The 22,585-nt window shown below is 38.4% G+C and overlaps 1 protein-coding gene across 3 annotated transcripts in view; it reads left to right on the top strand.

Annotated features, from left to right (window-relative positions):
- Positions 1–22,585, top strand: part of LOC131683841 (GATA-binding factor 3-like) — an 84,333-nt gene that overhangs the window by 25,485 nt on the left and 36,263 nt on the right. Inside the window, exon 1 of one of the 3 annotated variants that reach the window (XM_058966188.1) lies at positions 540–724. The exons of 1 other annotated variant lie outside the window; for it this stretch is intronic. Coding sequence is in view for 1 of the 2 variants with exons in the window: in XM_058966187.1 (XP_058822170.1) it covers positions 13,743–13,907 (165 nt within the window). In the remaining variant the exon portion in view is untranslated. Of the gene's footprint in view, positions 1–539; positions 725–13,410; positions 13,908–22,585 lie in introns of those variants that run through there. One more of the 3 variants, XM_058966187.1, reaches the window with a different exon arrangement.

The raw sequence follows: 22,585 nt of genomic DNA, 5'->3' as shown, positions 1-22,585 counted from the left end.
CACTGGCTGGACGGCAATTGGTGGCAGCGAAGCGCTTGCCTATGGCGCACAGCACTGGTTGTTTTGCTAGTTAAATACGCTATCGTTCCACTTTGCCACAAGGAGATATAAATTGATAAAATTGTTGTTAGAGATACGGAGTTATCATCCGCGCTATATATGTTCGAAATAATCAGCCTAGAATGATACGAAGATAACTGTTGAGCAAGAGTACTGATTTCGAATGACTTTCTCAATGCACTCTGGTAGTACATTTGCTGCTTTTCAACTGTTTGGTACGGTTTGCGTAACTACCAACGTGATCGGTTGATTTTCAAGAGATATTAGTAATCAATACCCAAAATATTATTCGGAAAATTCGATCCAAACCTCATCCGAAAGTATTAATTTTCCCTATTCGTTGCAAAGGTAAGAGCAAGAAATCAGAAAACAACGAATTGATATGTTAACTTATCATCGCACTTCACTATCTATACCGAGATATAACCTTTGAAAAAAAGTTAAATTTAATATTATATTATATTATCACCATATTCCAGGCATCCAATTCCGGAGAAACTGTGCTGTATTGCACAAGTGGTCGTATAGTTCGGGCGCGGGTGGCTTCTCGGTTCCATTGTTGTTTTCCCCAATTCCCGTAGTGAAGTTCGAAGGATGCTGCCTAGGATACTGCATATGAGGTGGTCTCATCAAAAGCTAGTCAAAATGGGATTTCGTATTGAATGTAAGTGACGTAATGCATAACAGCAGTCAGTGGGAATGGAAATTTAGGAACTCATTCTAGTCGTTCTCCATTGTGATCGGGTGTCAATCAATTTTAACTTTTATTGACTGGTATTCATTCCAGGGCTTGTTTGGTGAGTGATGAAATCACCGTACGTAAAAATAATAAAAGATATTTATCTCTGTCGAGTGCAAATGGTCTCTAGCGCTGTTTGTTCTCCTGCTTCTTGGTTTTGTTGCTTCCAGCGCGAGGCAACGTGTAATTCATAAGCTTGTCAAGATGTTCAAATTTGATATTTTTCATCAAGTGCGGTAAAAATTTATTGCGGTGTAATATAAATTTACCCAGATCGATCGATATAATTCGGGGGGCTCTTGTTAGGCTGTCATGGTGCGCTGTTTGCACGGAGCGTTGACGTGGACAGTGACGTTTGCCGTGTGGTTACGAGTTTCTGTGAACCCTGAATAACAACAAAATGGAGCGAAAGCCACGTCCAAATTGGTTCACTGATAAGTGCCGCTGGTATCATGTGGTCCCGTTATCAAACAAATGCTGTGTTTTTTTATTATCAGGTATTTACCTGGCTTCTAATGAGTCCGGTGTATATACGTGTGTGTTGCAATAGGCGCAGCAGCGATAACGAGGTGGTTTAATAAATGAAAACGTGGACGAAACTTTTGCGCTAGACGTTTCAGTTGAATGCAGGTTGATTGATGGTGGCAATCTTCAACAGGGGATTTTTATTCGTCGATTCCATATTTTCCCAGGCTTAGGCAGAAAATTGTATCTGACATGCTCGGGTAGATCTCGTTTGTCACCCAGACACGTATTATGGGTTCCTGGAGCACCTTGAGATGTGATTCTTTTTTTTCGCACGAAAATGTGCAATTGAAATGTTTAATTCAACACATTATTATCAACGAGCATTTCTGTTGTTGATTATGTTTGTAATGACGCATTTCATATGATTAATGTAAAACTAACTATTTATAATTAACAAATTAGTTTTTTTGTTAAGTCTATTTATTTGACATCAAACATTGCGATTTGCAATTGAAACTTTCGTACATTTTCATTTTGTTATAACTTGGTTATAACAAAAATTAATTTATTTTTGTAACAAATGAGGGGAACAATTTTGTACTATCTTAAAACTAAAAATACAGTTTACAGTCTCTATAGCTCAACGCTATACTCGTCTTTCTAACTTTATTTTCCTCGGCAATCAACATACCTGACGAATCGGAGACTCCATATGTGTCAGGTAAACCCAAGGAGGGTATATGCCCTTCCGAAGCAATTCTGGATTCTGCACACCCTCAAAACAAATCTCAATTGCAGTCTGTCGACAAACACAATTCGTTTGATTTTACCATCATTGCAAACCTGCCTGGCAAACAACTTCAATGTCTAAGTGGAAAGTTGGATTGCATCGCTTCTGCTCGCTCAGAATGCCTCCCACTACAGACTGCTGCTGAACACAACAGTTTAGACGCAGTCACCGAAGATCATCTGCATAGTAGTAGACTGGTTCACCCTCCTGAACCGGTCGTGCTCTCTAACGATTTGAACTAACTAAATGAAGGTGCACTTTGTTTATCGCTGCCATCACCGGAACGCCCGTTATACAGTACTACGGAAGGGCCCGAGCGCTCCGACGCAGTCGCGCTACCAGCCAGCGACCAGCTTAGTCGTCCCGGCCCTGCGGTCGGAGGTCGTGAGGGGGTCTTCCGAACTCCCTTCTCAGGCGAGTATTTTGCTTTAAATGATAATCTACTCCCTGAAAACCTCTTGATTCGTAGCATGCCGTTCGTACAACACCTGATTTCCTGTCCGTCTACTACCAGAACGTTCGTGGAATGAGAACAAAAACGCAGGCCTTCTTGCTTGCGCTCACTTCCTGCGACTATGACATTACCGTTCTCACCGAAACCTGGTTACGTGATGATATATTAAACACCGAGCTAACGATGAACTACGCAATCTACCGATGCGATCGCAACTCTTCTACCAGTCATCTACGTCGCGGGGGTGGTGTTCTGATAGCGATTAAAATCATCTAGCTGGGACTATATTAAAAATGCCTGGATGTGAATGTTTGGACCAAGTTGTCGTACGCGTTTTACTACTCGGTCAATCGTTATATATTTGCTGCATTTATCTAAGGCCGAACAGTGGTCCTGACTTGTACAACGTTCACTCCTCTGCAGTCCAAAGCATCCTGAACAAATGTAATAGGTGCGACAATGTACTTGTTGTAGGTGATTATAATCTTCGGTGGATTTTTGATGACGATTATAAGTGCTACCTTTCTGAAAATGCAACCATGGAACACCAGACGGCCATCACAGAAACGTTGGTCGCTGGTGGCTTGCATGAAATCTGCTCTCATAGCAACGTGAATGGACGGACCCTCGATTTCGTTTTCGTTAATTCTGTGTCAGACGTGTTCGAACTGATTCAGCCTCCCAAATTTATACTGAAGGTTGACCCTCACCATAAACCCTTCGTTTTAAGATTTGATATGCGTTCTGATGACGGTGAAGCTTTTGATACAATTAACGACGACTTTAACTTTGACCTTACTCAATGCAACTTTGATGAACCCTCAATCGCCATTGGTGCACTCAATTGGCGTGAGATGTTGGTTGGAAAAGACTTAGATCAGGCAGTTGTGGCGTTCTATGATACCATATATGAGATTCTTCACCGTAATGTTCCTAAAAAACGTGTCCGCAGAGAAGTAGATTATAAATTTCCGTGGTGGAACGCTGATGAATAGGAAGTATAGCAACTTCTGTCCATACACTTGGCGAAACATTTTCCGTAATTGTGCGCTTGAAAATAATGCTTACTGGTATAGAAAGCGCTCGGGAACAATGTTTTATGAACTAAGGAAGCAAGCTATCTGGATGTAACCCGGATTGACGCTGGACAAAGCTCTCAAAACAGCGGTATCGTTTACGTTAGGGCGGGGAGGCTGATATTAGAGATTGGCTATGTTTCAAGGTGCGATGGGTAGACTATGCGGGCTGGTAAATACATCTCGAAAGTGATCTACTAAAAGACCCACCGAGTCGGCTGCGGACTGTGAGCATTTGTCTCGAAGATAGACTTTTTGTAGAATATCCTTAGAGCGTCTTCTGCTGTTTATAAACTTCCAGAATGTTGAGAGATTAGTTAACAGGCTGCATTGGCCTTGAATAAGACACTCGCCAAATACACTGATTCGGGCTGTCAAATAATAGTTTTGTTGTCGACGGTCCTGTGATGTAAGTATCGCTTTCGTTTTTCCGAAGCACGTTGCGTAGTCGACGAAGCTCGGCGTTCCATCGTGGATGCTTTTAATCTGCTTTTATACTGACACGTTTTTAGAAACACTACGGCGAAGAATTATGTATGTTGTTTCGCAGATCGCCGTAACTGCCTGATTTGAATCGGCTCAAGCTTCAAGGTTCAAGTATATCACGCCAATTGGCTGTACCAATGGCCGTTGAAATTTAATCGAAGATGCACAGAGTAAAATCAAAGTTGAGGATGCTTGTCAAATCTTAAAATGAAGGGCTTATGATGGGGGTCTACCTTGAGCACTGATGTCCGAGGCTGAATCTTTTCGAACACGTTCGTGTCGTCAAAGAAAGCTAGATCGAATTTTCGTTCATTTACGTTGCTAAGAGAGCAACTATGATATCAACGATCAACGTTTCTGTGATGGCTGTCCTTTGTTACGATGTAGCATTTTCAAGAATTATGATAAGGTCGCCATCGCAAAAAACCAGATGACCATGAGGCTTTGTCTCGCTTGCAGCCTTTATCAAAAATAGTTAGGATCGCAGAGGAGTGAACGTTACACAAGCCAGGTTCACTGTTCGGCCTCAGATAAATGCAGCAAACATATAACGATCGACCAGGCAATGAAACGCGTACGGGAACTTGTTCGTGTTGTGAATATACATCCAGGCATTTTTAGCACGATCGCATCTATAAATTATGTAATTCAGCAGAAGCTTGGAGTATAATGTATCATCACGTAGCCATGTTTCGGGAAAACAGTAATTACGTAGTCGCATGAGGTGAGGGCAAAGCCAGTAGCCAGTTTTAGTTCTCATTCCACGGAAGTTCTGGTAGTAGATGAACAGGGAATCATGTGTTATACCCGGTGGCGTCCCGCATATCAAAAACGTTTTCAGAGAGCAGGTAAACATCTAAAGCAAAAAATTCGCCTGACAAGGGAGTTCGAAATATAGTACTATATAACAGGAGGCCGGTGATGGCAGCGCAGCGAGAATTTGCCGAAGTATATTCGATAGCGATGATTAAAATGAAGGTATGTTGTCTGAGAAAACGGTTGGGTGGTCGGCGATGCGTGGTGTACAGCTATTTTTCATTAACTGGTTCGTCATAATTGGGATTTCTATGTTCTCTGTAGGAATTGTCGGTTCTGCTTGAGTCCGCGAATAGGTTTTCTTAAAATTTGTCCACAATTCTCGAAACAATAGGCCTTCACGCCAAGTAGACGGAGCAAGTGCATGCTGCTTCTGTGCTGGATCGAGGTCAACTTTAAATGGAACGTAACACAAGCTTGGAGTGTCCTTCTCCTTCTGCACCAATCGCAGCTTTTGACACTCCAACGTTCAAACAGCGCGAGAGAATTTTCAGAACGTCATTATCAGTGATCATTAGAGTGGCCCAAAGTTGTATGAAAAAAAATGCAAAGTGCGGAATTTCAAACCTTGGACCTGAATATGATAGTTTGGGTGGCCAATAAGCTTCCTTGAAAATTTCAGCTCATTTGGTATACTGGAAGTGGTTCCGCAAGTGGCTCAAAGTTTGTATGGGAAAAATTGACCAAATGTATGGAGAAACGAACCAGTTTCGCATTTTCAGATCTAGGTGGCGCTGTATTCGATCAATGTTTTTCGTGAGAAAAATTAAGAATCTTTTTGTAACAACAAATCGACTCGTGAAGATTGCAAGTCAATCCAACAAAAACTGACAAAGTTATAAGCGCGCAAAGTTGAGGGTGTCATGTGCTGTAGTTGGGGTGGCTCTGTCGAAAGTGAAAAAAGCGGCTTATGGTGAACGCACGATTTGCAAGAGGTGGATAACTACATGATTTTCAACTTTTAGTAACACGAAATCTCGAGTACTTTTTCAAATGGACGTAAGTAACATTGAGAGCCTCTCTTTGTTTACTTTCTCTTTCGTTTATTACGACGTCATTACAACACTTTGTACTAAGTTTCCAGTACATATCGAAAGCCGACGGTTTTTACTACAATATTATGCAAAGAGTAGAGTAGTAAATGTTGAAATGACCGAGTAATGAACAGAAGAGAAAGACCTCAAAGAGAATCTCTCATTGTTACTTACGTCCATTTGAAAAAGTACTCGAGAAATGCTGACCATTTGGAAGGGTAATATCTTCGGCAAACTAGATCAGAATGTCAAGGGCTTTCCGATGAAGAACAATCTAATGCAGAATTATCCCACCAGGTGGCGCTAGGGAGTAGGCAAATGACTTATAGTAAACTTACACATTGGGTCATATCTCATGATAGGAAATACTTAGCGGGGTGGACATTTCGACAAAGTAAATCATAAGATCCAGGGCTTTTCGACGAAGCATATTTTAATTTACAATTTTTCCACTTGGTGGCGCTAGAGTGCCTGAGAATTTCCTATTCATTTGATATTGGGTCATATCTCGTGAGTGGAAACACTTGTCGGAAGTCTTCGGCAAAGTAGACTATATAATCAAGGGTTTGCCAACGGAGAACAGTTTTATTCGAAATTATTCCCCTGTGTCGCTAACTCATATCAAAATGTCCTATTCTGTCTACTTTGCCGAAGACTTTATTCCGACAAGTGTTTCCACTCACGAGATATGACCCAATATCAAATGAATAGGAAATTCTCAGGCACTCTAGCGCCACCCAGCAGAATTGTAAATTAAAATATGCTCCGGCGAAAAGCCCTGGATCTTATGATTTACTTTGCCGAAATGCCCACCCCGCTAAGTATTTCCTATCATGAGATATAACCCAATATATAAGTTAATTATAGGTCATTTGCCTACTCCCTAGCGCCACCTGGAGGGATAATTCTGCATTAGCTTGTTCTTCATCGGAAAGCCCTTGACATTCTGATCTAGTTTGTCGAAGATATTACCCTTTCAAATGGCCAGCATTTCGTGTTATTAAAAGTTGAAAATCATGTAGTTATCCACCTCTTGCAAATCGTGAGTTCACCATAAGCCGCTTTTTTCACTTTCGACAGAGCCACCCCAACTACAGCACATGACACCCTCAACTTTGCGCGCTTATAACTTTGTCAGTTTTTGTTGGATTGACTTGCAATCTTCACGAGTCGATTTGTTGTTACAAAAAGATTCTTAATTTTTCTCACGAAAAACATTGATCGAATACAGCGCCACCTAGATCTGAAAATGTGAAACTGGTGCGTTTCTCATACATTTGGTCAATTTTTCCCATACAAACTTTGAGCCATTTGCGGAACCACTTCCAGTATACCAAATGAGCTGAAATTTTCAGGGAAGCTTATTAGCCACCCAAAATATCATATTCAGGTGCAAGGTTTTGATTTCGAGATTTAAGGTATTTTGGGCCAGGCTAGTGATCATCAATGAAAGCGCGACAAGTATAATCAGAACTTGGGTAGAGGGGCTACTGGAACGATTGAAGTAACCGATAGGCCGATGTGGAAAAATGTATCATGTGTTGTAAAATGTTTACAACTATACACGTACAAAGTAGCAGCGATGAAAGCGATCTCTATATCGCATATTTATCGTGGCACAGAATGAGTAATAAACTCCTTAACCCTTAAATGCATGAAGCTCATTTTTCATTGATACTCATTTTTTGGTATGGATACAATATTTACCTCTTGGTGAGGCTTTATATCACAGAATTCAGTATGTTGCCAAATGGCAACATTATGCATTTAAGGGTTAAAACATACGGTTTTACACCTGTTTATCGAAATATACTTTACGAACCGAGTAGTGAAAACACATCGACGTAAATAAGCACAAAGCATGACAGATTCAAAAAAATAATCGGAGCGAACAAAACACAACGATGCTCCACTGAATACAAGTAATATCAAAAATATAAAACGAATAAAGTGATTGAAATGAATAAAATCGATACAAACAAATACAGTGATCACCCGATTTTATCAGTCCCCAAATTTGACAACATTTTGATCCAATTTGGTCAGCTAGTCAGGGTTATGAGACTATGTATAATGACCAGAGAAGAATAATTTAACAGCTTCTTTTTATTAAAAACAAATAAACGAAAATGTTTTGTCATTGTCCCCATTTTGAAAATATATCATGGGGCTGATAAAACGGGTTTTCGGTGTAAATAATATTATAAATGAATCTAACAATGACATTTAATTAGCGAGAGACAGGAAGGTGTGAAATATTTCTCAATATTATGAGTCATAGTACTCCTGGTAGGGATTCGAGCGTGTATCTTCGTCGCGAGAGGTTGACTCTCGTAGAGCTCCCTTCGAGTCAGTTAATTTTCATCATTTTCGGCAAAGTTTACTGCCTCCCGGTTATCAAAAGTGTGAATAACGGTGCAATTTAACGATTGTACAAAGTGAAGTAGCTTATAAAAGCATTTTTCGGCATATTTTCGACTGACGCGAGTGGTGACAGTTTAAAAAAAAAATCTTTTCCTCGCATTACGGGCCATCGATTCCCGATACAAGGACATTAAAAGTGCACAGAAAACATCTAGAAACACAGTGTACATTCTAAAAATAGTGAAAAATGGTTTTTCAGAGAAAAAAAATTCGATCCGAATAGTACAAAAATACGGCAATAAGAAAAATTGGCATATTCAAATAATTGGCGTTTCTCCGGCGATTAGCGACTACCAGGTGTCGCCCCAAAATTCTTCGCCCGAAAAATAGGTGGCAAACCAGCCGGTCGGTGCTCAGCTATTTTCGTCCGCGTTCTTTGTCACCTATTTTTTATTGGGTGCTTCATCGGCGGTACTATCTTTGAAAATGAGCCGCCTTGGATATTCAACTGTTTCTTTGCGATCTTATTTTATTGCAAATGAGTAGAGGTTTTGATTCTTTTATATTCGGGATTGCAGATATTTTGTCGCATGTAAATTTTGGGTGCACGTTGATGAGATGGCACTGTAAGGGAACACGTATCCGCCGGTCGGCCAACTTTTCTTTGGACTGAGCAAACTAATTTCTATGTTTATTTAGGGTTTGTTTTGCCAACGGGGAAACTGATGCACAGAGCATTCATAGGGAAAACACATGGCCTTATTTGAGTGGAATGATCACTTCAATCATATATAAGGTTTGAGAATTGACAATTCGTAAGAGGGTTATGTTAGCACGAAGAATAAGTGTTTTGCTGTCATGTTCATTGGTTAGCTTTCAATTCTATCTCATGCCTCCATGCGAGTCTCATGCCTACATGCGAGTCTAGGTCTATTGATGACATTTGGTCCTCAGATCGACGACGACTGGGTGCTGTCGGCCTTCTGCCGATAGTGGCAGAATGAGAGGGTGCGAACGGATCTAGCCGAGAAGACAATGCCGTAAAAATGAATAGTTGTTCGGACGTCGGCTCCAATGGGATTTGACTGGTATCGATGATCGCGGGTCAATACGTACTGAAAATTCGCCGCGTCTGTTTTAATGAATCTAATTTCAAGTTCCGTTATTGGTAACAAGCCCGTGCATCAGGTTAACGATCCTCTGTATTTCCGTTCAATGTTCGTTATAATCGTTCGTATACGTGTATTTCACAAACAATCCAATATGGAAAATAGGGAATACTTTCGTTGATTTATAACATCTCGAGCTATCATAAGTCTTTGTCTGTATAACGTGTTATCACTCGGTAGTTTGCAACCCAAAAATATATCGTAGAGAAGGAATAGCGAAATTAGTCTAAATAATGCCGCAATAAATAGTGATCCGGCCCATTACGTAGATAAGATTAGCTTTTCTAAGCAATACTCCCACGGTCGGCTGAGTGGAGTTGAAATTACTTTTGTTTAGAAAACATAGGATACTGTCGGTAGCCGGCTACCCAGAGTTTAAAAAAACAAGATCTTCTTTTTCGAGCGATCGTGTTCTCGAAAACTACTACCTAATAAACTATGCTTTACAGTTCGCATCGCTTGCTTGGAGCGAATCCTAGACTCTATTCCCTTCCAAACCTCCAAATCCGCGACACACATGGAAGAGTCTGATGAATCGAAAAAAATCGCCGCGTGATTGAATATTATTAAAAAAATATAATCAGTGCTCCTTACAGCCAGCTATCCGGAGTTCAAGTTGCTTATTTTGCTAATCGTTTCAATACAATAAATGATAAATTTCCCAAATTCTCGGCAGCCGGCTGCCCAGAGCAATCATTACATTATAACGCTATTGGCACACTTACTAACAACTCTTCCCTTCCCGTGATACATGTGGAGATGCAGAGAATTCTTCGGTCTCTAGTAGCAACACGTATCGGACTAACATTCCTTCCTTTCCCAGAAGATCTGCATTCGAACGTGGCCGGCGTCGGTATTGATCAGCATGCAGGGATCAATATAGATTGTACAATGTGGCTCATCATGATATTCCCAAGCATGTTGTTCCAATGAACATTTTGCAACCTAATTTGGTTCTGGTCAATAACGGAGTAGCAACTACGGGCTATCTCTTATGCTTATGCTTATGCTTATTATGAGCCATCCTGGAAGAGCAAGGAGTTGAAAGAAGAATGTTTAGAAAAACATGGAATAGAGCCATATGGCAAGTTTACAGTTTACCCCTTACTCCTGCGGTAGAAGACAATTAATTTGGCATTTTTAAATGCGAATCACTTGAGTCTGCGGCATGTACGGACAAGCGTAAAGTGACATAGGGACCATCCATAAATGACGTAGCATTATATGAGGGAGGGGGAGTTTTGTATTTTGTGATGATTTGCGACGATAGGGTGGTAGGGGGCCATGTTATGCTACGTAGCTTTTTAAAGGGGAATTTTTTGCGGTGACAGGGGGGGGGGGAGGCTTACCGTTAAGCCATAATTACCAGGGGGTATTTAGAGGTTTGTGACAAAATGCTACGATGGGGGAGGGGAGTGTTAAATATCACTCAAAAAGTGCTGCGTCATTTATGGATGGCCCCTTTCTGACTTACGCTGTCGGAACCGACAAAAAGTTAGTCATGGAAAACTTCCACACTAAGCATTTTGCGACGTTGAAACTCTTGAACGAGCACCTCCCGAGCAAATGAAAAACCCATAAAACCCCCATGATCATGGTCCAAATTCACCCCCAACTGTATGGTGTTTTGATAGTGTTTGGAATGGCTTCAACTCATAAAAACGCCATCACCATGGCCCGAAAGATCCCATTTAAAAACCATATTCTGGTGTATCTGTGGGATTTGGGACCATTTCATGGTGATTTGATGGTGGCAAAAGTTGGCGCGGACCATGTTCATGATATTTTTATGGGGTTGTATGGTGTTTGAACCCATGAGAATTTGATCGGACTTCCAGTCTCTTGCTAATTAAATTGACTCACTCTTAGTCGTTAATAAAAAAGGAAAAACATATAAATGAATAACACGAATAAGGAGAATAATATAAATCAAACCTCAATGATTAATATGAACAAAACTATTAAAATTATTAAATTGAATAAACTGAATGAATGTACCTAATAAATTAAAATAATTGAATAAATAATTATGGACATTATGACGAACAAGCATGAGCAAACTCACTCACTCGCGCGACGCTGTTTCACTGTGGATCACAAAGTAGCCAAGTCTGCATGCTCGCTAGTAATCATAAATAAAATTAAAAAGTGAACGGGGCTACCAAAATCCAAGATGGACCACTAGATGTGCGAGCTGCGAATGCGGGACGAAGTCGTAGGTTCTAACAAATTGTGCGTATTCTTCGTTCGCGATTCTCTGAGCTTTGCCTCATGATGTTCGCGAACAATCCTAGATGTGCTTTTTTTAATGAATTTATGTATAACGAGCGGCTTCTGAAAACACGGAAGGGCAGATCTTCTTTCATAATCACAGACGGTACTTCTGGTAGACTTTTTGAGAGGTTTTTATGCCTAATTAGCTAATAATATGATAAGATGATCTCTTGAACTCTTTTTATAGTTTGTATTTGCAAGATCTGTTTAACTTCCCGCTCCACTTGACAAACAGGTTTCATGAATTACCATAACTAAAATCACAAAAACAAGAAAGCAAATATTAATTTTAAAAGTAATCGAATCATGTGACCAATAAAAATGAAAATTCACTACTTGTGGCTGAACGTCCAATACGAAATGCGATATTAACTAAAGAAAATCAGTCAAATATAACTGTATGACTATTATAAAAAGAAGTTTGGAATTTGTAGGGGAATGTGGTCCTATCAGGATTCCCAGCTATTTTTCAGTCATGGTAATACCACGGAAAGTGCATATGTCATTTTCATAGTTGTCATAAAGCTTTGTTATTGCATACACATTTTCAGTCATCATCATAACCCATTTTTAGGTTCGGATTGAGTAAAAGCTTAATGTAAATTATTTGCAGCAATCTTTTACTGATCGAAGCTACGTTTTCATCTCTCACTGGAAAATCTTGAAAAACTTTATTGGACCAGATACCACTAATTTTTTCCATGTTCAGCTTTTGCTGCTCAATATCGATACAAGAAGAAAAAGTTCTCCAGCTCCTAATGAAAATAGTTTATTTATACACAACGTGGATTTGGGCATGCATCATTAAAGTTTAACGTTGATCGGTCCTCCAAATCGTGTTTATTTGCATTCTGTGTACGACCGAAATCCCAGCCTGAACAAATAGTTAAAATGGATCAACTCAAAGTTCAAACTATCGTTGGCCGATCTCTACATTCAGATCGGACATAACCGCAGCGGATATTTCCCACTCCGCACCCATTCCCACAAGTTGTTGAGTGGAAATTTCGTTCGAGATGCAGTGTTCCCTGTATATAGCCAAATACCTGGTGTCTGATGACTGTGGTTTATTGTAGGGTTCGAGGCATGGTCATAAAGCAAAGCAAGCCGGAGAGCGACAGAATCTAGTGCAAACAAACATCAAACACCTCAAAAGTGAGGAAACGCGCATTCGCCTGGTGCCGGCAATTTGCTGTTTGCCCAAGCACACTGGAGTGTCTCTTGCCTGAAGGTATACCGTAGACCTGTGGCTGTAGAACTTTGGAACGCACTGTACAGTACAAACAAAAAGTTCGTACACGCTATTTCCTCTCTATGTTGAATGATTTTTATTTTGTAGGATGTTGGTTGAGGCGGCGAGACTTGCCATAACAGTTTTGGCGGTTCCAGAGGGCGTACAACTGCCAACAGTTGCGTCTTAGGTGGAATTGCGATCTACGGTATAAGTTGGTTCTAGGAAATCGTGGCTGCGTGTGGAATTAGGTGCTGTAAATGTTACTGAAGTCGCGTTATTCGTGGTATTATAAACTATACCATCGGAGATCCATACGAAATCGTGGGTTGCCTACAACAGTGTATTTATGAGTGCATGTGTGGTGTTCATTGGCAACCGACGTGAGCTTGTGTGCGTTTTGATATAAGTTCCCTGCGGCTGATGAGTGATTTTACTGTAACAAACGACTGATAAGATAAGAAGGAATGCCATCCTATTTGAACGGGTTGGTTAGGAGTTTGATATATAATATTTTTATAATTTTCCCCATCAATTTCGTTCAATATGTACTTTATTTATGTGGCTCGGTAGTAGCCATGTTCTCGTCTCTTAGTCGCAATGAGATGTTCCCGTGACTCGGCCAAAGTATTACGGAACGGTAGTGAAAAAAGGTTTGCCTCGGATTTAACCAGTCCGTCGTTCTCAGCATTGCATCTAGTCGCAAAGTGTTCCAGTGCAAGGTGATATATTGGCGCAGTTTTGTCACGTGATAGTGTGAATAAATTGAAATTCTACTAATATGAAAATGGCAGTGAACACAGTGTCCATCAACGTTCATTCCGACGCCAATAACAATAGCATATCCACTAATTGCCACAGCGTGAATGTCTCACAAGCTGCTAGCATCGGTGCCAGCATTTCTTCGACCGCCACCGGAAGTTGTGGAACGGGTCTGACGCAGAAGGTAACTAGTACCAATAATACCGGCTGATAATGTTTCCCTCCAAATGTTCCAAACAAGCTGGTTGATACCGTTTGCGATAGGCTCACGGCTGGTGTTAGAGGCCGATACCCGGCTGGAGGGCTTGCAATCTCACGGGAGATACGGGATGGCGTATGATATGAGCCACCTTTGCACGCCGGTGATAAAGTTTTATCGGAAGAATGCAGTTTATTAGATTATAATATTTTTATTCGAATGATTTCAGTTCTTGTTTATTTATTTTTCTGCAAGTTCGCCAGCGTTCCCGACCAGATGATCCGTGTAGTGAGAAAATTTTGTATTCAACATATTGCTAAAAGATCAACTGTTTGTCTCTTATTTTCAATGTTTAACAGATTTGTGTCTGAAGATTTAGTCTTAAGTCGCTTATATTAATGGAACAGTAGGGGAGAGTGGGTACGCTTGATCCCACTTTTGTTGTTTTCTAATAACTTTTCAACGAAATAAAAATTTTAATTTCAAAATTCGCCATCTTGTAGTAAATTCGAATTGTAAGAGCTATGAATAATGTGTCAATCCGAATACTATATCCTGTCAGTAATATGAACAGTTTTGAAAATCATGTCAAAACGAGGTTTTTGTGAAAACGTGTGGTAATTTGATCCCCCGTCTACTAGAGCTAAAGAAACAAAGCACACTATGACCTATAGACACGAAAGTTCAGTTAACCAGCTATCCTGACAAATTAACTAATGATGCTACCTTTTTAGATGCACGACATACTTTAACCACAGCAGAAAGTCAAGACAAGTATTTACGGTAAATCAGTGCTGTTTAACTGGCTTTTCCAACTTTCAATAACTTATATCATGATTTGTTCACAGAAAAAACATTTTAGATCAATTAATAGAGCCCGGTACTTTATGAAAATGATGCTTTTCTATTTCTATACATTTCGAAAGTGTTTGAGAGAACTAATGATAGGGATCAAGAATACCCATTGTCACAGGGATCAAAGAAGGATGTATAAGGTGAACAAAATTAAAATTCATTTGTATGTATTGTGAAATTTTTTATTCAAAAAACGTGTTTTTCTAGAAAAAAGCCCTTAGAAAGTAATCGTAAATGAAAATATTCATAAATAATTAGTTCTTGCTATTGCTCAGAATTAGTGAGACTCAAACAGGAAGGATTTCAAATGTCAGTATGATCGTTAGAACAGCAATGTAATTGACCTATAAAATCGGCTTTTTAATTTGTTTGAAAGTGAAGGTTAACGACATGCAGTATTAAAGTTTTGTGTTTATACTAAGCAAGATTTTTAATTGATAAGCGAACTCATCAAAATCTGTGGAAAATGAGATTCAAAACTGATTGTTGAGATTGTAGAAAAAATTCTAGATTTGAAACATCCTCATATTCGTTGTTATTCACAACGTTTAAATTGAACTTACGAACATTTGCAGTTTGAGAAACTGCTGAACTAGGTTTTGAGCTTTTTTCCGTTCATTAAAATATGTGATTACATCCTTTGAAAACTTGATTTGGTTTTTGAGATTTCTTTAGAACTGAACTATTTTTTCGAAATGAGGAATTCCACGGAGATCCGTCCGAAAATCTTTAAAATCGTGACCGAACATCTTAGATTCCAATGAAACTTTACACGTTTCACCGTCATGCAAGACTAAATATTTTCCACAGGTAATAAGATTATTTTGACTCAAGAGCAACTTTTCAAAAGGGCGTAAACGTTTCTACGTGTATGAATTTCAAATTTTTTTGTTCGATTACTGTATTTTATACAGCAAAACTATCTGAGAACGAGTTACAGGGAATGAATACTTCTGTCTGAAAAAAATATACACTGAAAAAAATGTTGTGTCATTTTTCAAAAAAACAAAAATTTATGATAAAAATTTAAATTGCGAAAAAACCCATTTTTTTAAATTTTTTATATTTTGTTACCAAAAAACCAAGAAACATTTTGAATGTGATTGCATGATGGAGAAAAAATCGGTAAAAAAGTTTTCCTAACAATAACTTCGTACATGTTTTTAAATTTCATACTAAAAGACATACAAAATTGTAATTCTATTACAGAATATAAATCTTCCAAAATGCGATAGTTTTCGAGATATTTGAAATTTTGCTCCTTCAAAAACAATTAATTCGTGTAATTATGCTCTTTTAAAAAGTTATTCGCGTTACCCCATCAAAAAATGTCAAAAATTTAATGTTTATCGTTTTAAAGACGTAAAAGCAACTTTTTTAGTGTATTTGGATCCTGGAGAAGCTTTCAATAAAAAAGTTTTCCTAACAACAACTTTTGACATTTTCTAATAATTCTTACTATTTGCAGTCAAAAATACAATTTTCTTTTTGAATATGATTCTAAACGCCATTTTAAATCGAAATGCTCTTAACAAAAAATTTCTAAAATGTAGTAGTTCTCGAGATATTTTAACTTTTGTTTTAACAACACAATTATTTTGTTTTATTACGACCTTTTCATAAGTTATTCGCGTTTCTCCATCAACAATAATAGGTTTTTCAAAAGGCCCGTAAACTTTCGTGCAACTTTCTCTTTGACATCAAGGCGATATTGTGAAACATTTTAAAGTTACATGAAAACAACCAACATATGATTCAGCTATATAGTTTAATCAACAGACCCTATGGTTGAAATATATTTTGGTTGCTTTAAAATCAAATGATGCTTAGAATTATATTCTGTAATAAAATTACAATTTTGTATGTCAATTAGTATGAAATTTAAAAACATGTACGAAGTTATTGTTAGAAAAACTTTTTTACCGATTTTTTCTCCATCATGCAATCACAATCAAAATGTTTCTTTTCTCTTTAGGTTTTTGGTAACAAAATATAAAAAATTTAAAAAATGGGTTTTTTCGCAATTTAAATTTTTATCATAAATTTTTGTTTTTTTGAAAAATGACACAACATTTTTTTCAGTGTATATTTTTTCGGACAGAAGTATTCATTCCCTGTAACTTGTTCTCAGATAGTTTTGCTGTATAAAATACAGTAATCGAACAAAAAAATTTTGAAATTCATACACGTAGAAACGTTTACGCCCTTTTGAAAAATTACTTTTGAATCAAAATATTCCAATTGCCAGAGAATATCATGGAGATTCATACAGCGAACACACCTGCAAAGTTTCGTTCGTATCGACGATGGTCATATTTTGCGGTCGGCTGGTTTCTCATGGAATCCCTCAAATGTGTAAACTGTCATGTTTACCAAGGAACCCGAACTAAAGCGGTATATTTATGGTTACTTTTATACAGTAGTATCCATTTCATTGTAAGCATTGAAAACGAATCCATCTTACACATTAGCAAAAAAGACTAACAAAATATCAAAATTTGGCCTGTATCAAATGAACCATGTAAAAATGGACTAATTACATATTTCTGTGTTTGCATCATTTTTTTCATTATGGAAAAAATGAGGCATTTCACCGCAATCGAATGGTATTCTTATTACATGCCTCCCCCGAATGAATTTGTTGGAATACCATAAACAGACTTTTAAAGTTAAAGTGTATTTCCCCTAAAAATTCACAAAAAGCCTAAAAAGTATTTTGGGCTCTTAAAAATGATATACCACTAATGGAAGTCGGCAAGAATGTTTAGCAGTGAAAATTTGTAACTCTGCCGTAACGCCCCTTATGCACATACATAGAGCTTACAAAAAACCATTAAACCCGACTATTTATTTTTTAAGCATAATATGCTTTAGTTAAGTGATTTTTGCAGTACGAAGTTTTCAACCAACCTGTCATGTGAATAAAGGAGTTAAACAAATCCTATCAACTAACTTATAAACTATAAAGAGAGCAAATCGTTGCAATGCTTTCTGCCGGAAAATACACATAATACTGTTCGCCATAATTTTTAATGTTTCTAATTTGTGAGTTTGTACAATATGTTTATGCTAAACCAGGGAGGACGTTTCAAAATCATTTTCAGATTTTTTTTTGAATCCCTTGAAGCGTTTTCTTCCTGGCAACACAACAACTTGTCCGATTTGGCGCTGCCTGTAGCATTGCCGATCTAAACATTTGTTTCTAAATTAATAGTTTGTTCTTTAGGCAGAGTCTAAAATTTGTGTTTATAAGAGGGTATTAATATTTTATAACATTCTACTTTCTACTTCTGCCGCAGTCAGAGCTACAATCAAGCCAAGTGGCCTCTCAGTTTAGTGTGCATTGTCTCGAGAACAAAGATACATCGGATTATTCACCATCGGACAGTGAATATTGCCGAAGACACCACACTTCTAAATTATCACGATCTCGAGATATAGAATTTGCAAAATAGTACATGATCACTAGCGCCGATCTATTGCAATTTGATTTGTCCATAATCGCGTAGCCCTTGACCTCCTCTAGAACTTTGCCGAAAAAACCATCTTTCTAAGTTAGTAGACTTTTAAGATCTATCATATTCTATAATATGCTGAAAGGTGGTACGTTCACTGGCGCCACATAGTGACAGTGTCCCAAACTAACCTGTCATAATCTGGTAGTCTTTGATTTTTCGAGCAACTTTACTGAAAACATTACCCCTCTAAACATTCTCGTTGTTGATCTAATGAATGATTTTGACATCAGTTGAAAATTTGCATTTGCACTAGCACCGCAATTCCGTGTTATTATCTCCACCATCCAGAAGCTCTTGACTTTCTGGACAAATCTTTCCTTTATTATTCTTATACATCAACAGGTATACCAAAGCCCCAATGGTGTTGATCGTAATAATAAACTTATTACTAACATTCACGTCATATACAAAAATAGGGTTCATACAATAATTCACAAAAAACGGTAAAAAAGTCAAATGTGGTTAAAGAACGATTAAAAAGTCTAGAAAATCGCTGACGCAGAGTTTGTCTAGACACGGTAAAATCGAAAGCTGAAGCAACCTGATTGAAAATCCTTTGTAGACCAGTGATGGCTCCATGCCTACTTTAATTAGTGCGTCTGAACGGTAATCGAAGCATAATGTTGTTGCGTAATGTTCGTAGTGCGACGTTTTATTGATTTGTTCTAATATAGCTGGGGCATCTATATGACCTTGCAAAGTGTTGGCGATGAACAAAGCTCTTGCTGTATTCCTTTGAACATAAAGGGGTTCCAGTTGAATCAGCTGACACCGGTTTTCATAGCTAGGTAATCGGACAGGATCTCTCCACGGCAATCTACGGAGCGCGAAACGTAAAAAGCGACGCTGTACGCTTTCAATTCTCTCAACGCCGTTATTGTAGTTTGGGCTCCACACTTCAGGGCAATATTCTAGGATTGATCGGGATAAAGCGCAGTACAGCGATTTGAGACAATAAACTTCTGTAAAAATTTTGGCTATCCTGAAGATGAATTCTAGCGCTCGAGACGCTTTACCGACAGCATAGGAGACGTGTTGTTTGAACGTTAGTTGAGAATCCAGAATCACTCCCAGGTCCTTCACGTGACTGACGCTATCGATTTCTGTTTATAGAAGCCGGTACTTAAAATAGATCGAATCCTTTTTCCATGAAAATGATATTACCGAGCACTTCTTCGGGTTTACATACATGCGGTCCATGGTACACCAGTCAGAAAAGGCTTGAAGCTGCTGTTGGAGAAATCTGCAATCATCAATTGTACGAATTATGCGAAAAATCTTGAGATTATCCGCGAAGGGCAATCGGGGAGTCTTCAGAATTAGATGTACATCATTGAAGTATATCAGAAACATCAACGGTCCCAAGTGACTTCCTTGAGGTATTCCTGACGTAGAAGTGAATATTCCTATTACGACTATTCCTTTTTCACGCCCACAGTTATTCGCGTAGTAGGAAACCCGAAACCATACCAACGTCTCCATACTGTCCTACGTGTGTGCTACAATCAATGATGAGAAGTTGATATAGCTCATTCGAATGCTGTCGTTATGGCCTAGGGTGTAAGTAGGCGTTTTAACGAGTAGATGTTTGTCAGTTCTAGCCCTGATGCTACCCGTTTGTATTTTTTCTTGTAAGCCTTAGTTACCAACACATACCTACATACAAACGGAATATTAATAACAGCGGGAAAATGGTACAAATCAAAATGCGTCAATGCTGAAATACCAGCGCGGAGGCGGGGAGCCAAAAGATATTATCTCACTCATCATTAGTGTGAAGCTTATATATGTCAGTTGACTACTCAACGAGTGTATGTCGTCATGGTACGGGTAGTAAAGTGGTGTTTTAGCGAATAGATGTCGCCTTAATCTAGGAATCTGACGGCCGGTTTTTTTACTAGAAGTTTCAGGTCATGAGCTATTTATAGCTGCGGAGAAAAGAATGGAACAAAACAAAATGCAGTGCAGCAGCAATGACGAGATTGCGTGTGATGGGTGGGTGAGGAGAATATAAGGTGGAGCTTCGTAAGCAGTAGCAATTTGATACGAAACCAAATTCTAAATCTCGTTGTGTGTGAGTGTGTGCCATCGTTATTTTTTCGTGAGTGTTGCACTCAGCTTGAACTGTGCGCGAACAGCTCAATGTTCAAAAAGGATGCTGAGGAACTGAGGGTGCCGTTTTGGGCGTACCAATACCTGAACCACAAACGGTGGGCAAATTTGTTGTAGCTGTTCAGAACATAATGACAACCGCAAAAGAAACTGCAAAATCAACTGTAAGCCACATCGGCAAGGAAGATAGTAACAATGACGACGGATTTACACTGGTCAACAATAAGTGCAAGAAGTAGGGACGAACATCTGATCGAGGACACCGAGCCAGCTTCGATCTGTATGTGAAAAACAAGAGAGAATTAAATGACCCCCGTGACGTAGTATTCCAGCAGACAATTTTTACGCCCCCGCGAAAGAAGGTCTTCGCTCGCAATAAAAAGTTGCGCACACGAGATCCAATATTTTTACAATAATATTTCCTTGTAGTTTTATTTTTCATATTGTTAACATATAAAAAATAAACGGCTCCATTAAGCTACCGCTATGAGCCGTGTCAAAAAACGAACTAAAAAAATATTTTATATATTTGTTGCATTTCGCTTGGATTCCTTTTATGTGATCCTTAAAAGTATGATTTTTATCGTAAATCAAACCCAAGTCTTTAACTTGATCTGACCACGTTAAATTCAAACCAGTAATTTCAATAATATGGTTATTATTTAGTTTAAGAGAAGAAGCTCTCGACATATGCGGAAATACAATCATTTGTGTTTGTGCCGTATTAGTGGAATTTTTGCATTTTTTCCGGTAATCATTGAAAGTATTCAAGCTTCGTTGCAGTTTTTTAATTCAATTCATCTATTTAATAGGCACAAATGCGTTAGCTTGGCGGCGCCAAATTCCTTTTTTATTTTGAATATCCTAAAACTAAGAGGTTACAATCACCGATTTTTAATAAAAAATCGACCACTTTCTTGTAAGATTTAGTAAGTTTCTTTTCAAGAAATTAGTTCGCTCACCAGTAAACTTAAAAGGCAAATACGCTACAACAATAAAAATGATACTAAGATCTGTTTCAACTTTGATACCCAAACTCTTGATTACCTTGGCGTTAAGAGACGGCAAGACGCGATGTTTGATTCTGCGATTAACCGCTAGTGCGAAAAACTAAATTAGAGTTACTCTTTAATTTAATATTTGGTTTTAAAAAAGTTTCGGTCACATCGGCTATTCGCCTTCGCACATTTTTAATGGACGAGCAGTCAAATTTAATAAATTCAATTGATTATTTGAAATCATTATTGAACTTTAAATTCATTACAATTTTGTTAGCAAATTCCCACCTTGCTTGAAAAGCTTCAAACATGGTGGTATAATTTAGCATTGCAGCCATCAATAGAAACATTGATTGCTGCAAAAGTCAATTTTTCTTCCATGATAGTACCTAGATCGGTTGGAACAAAGGAAGCGTTATATGAGAATGAAATGGGAGGCGTGGTAGTCATCATTATTTTAGCCGTGTCACCTGTCACTTGTTTTCTTGAAGTGTACCTGAAGTAGTAGGTACATTTTTCTGTGTTGCTTTGAACGAGAGTTTTTATTTTTTTCTCAATAGGACATGCCCAGAAATTCGATTTATGGTTTTTGCTACAATTAGTGCATTTGAAACTTTCTGTGGTTTCTTTTACCGGGCAAGAGTCCTTTGTATGTGAATTTTCACTACAAATCATACATTTGGAATTTTGTGCCATGCCCCAAGCCTTGGTATCTATGACACTGGGTTAGATTTTGAAATCTGTCCCCGTGTCGTCCATAATGTTCATACTAAACTAAAACCTGGATTTTTCTGGTGGAGAAGTTACTCTTCTTCGTTTATTTTTAATATCTGAGAGGATCCAGACATATTGGAAGAATTAAGAATTTCTTTGGGCTGAATTATATTCAGAATTTGTTTTGATGGCATTGTAAGGGAACATATATCCGCCGGTTGATGCCAATCGAGCTAACATTTCTTTGGACTGAGCAAACTAATTTCATTGTTTGTTTAGTGTTTATTTGACCAACTAGGAAACCAATCTACTGGGCATTTAGTATGCGTCGGGAATACGCATGGTCTTGTCTGAGTGAAATGATGACTGTTGGTTCATGTATCAGGATTGAGAATTGATAGTTCGTGAGAAGAATCGAAAGCCAGTTACCAATTTTTGGCAGTCATATCATCATATCCAAGAACAT

This window comes from Topomyia yanbarensis, chromosome 2 (assembly GCF_030247195.1).
Source record: "Topomyia yanbarensis strain Yona2022 chromosome 2, ASM3024719v1, whole genome shotgun sequence".
Lineage (NCBI taxonomy): Eukaryota > Metazoa > Arthropoda > Insecta > Diptera > Culicidae > Topomyia > Topomyia yanbarensis.
The sequence above is the reverse complement of the archived record's forward strand: the minus strand, read 5'-3'. Positions and strand labels throughout refer to the sequence as shown.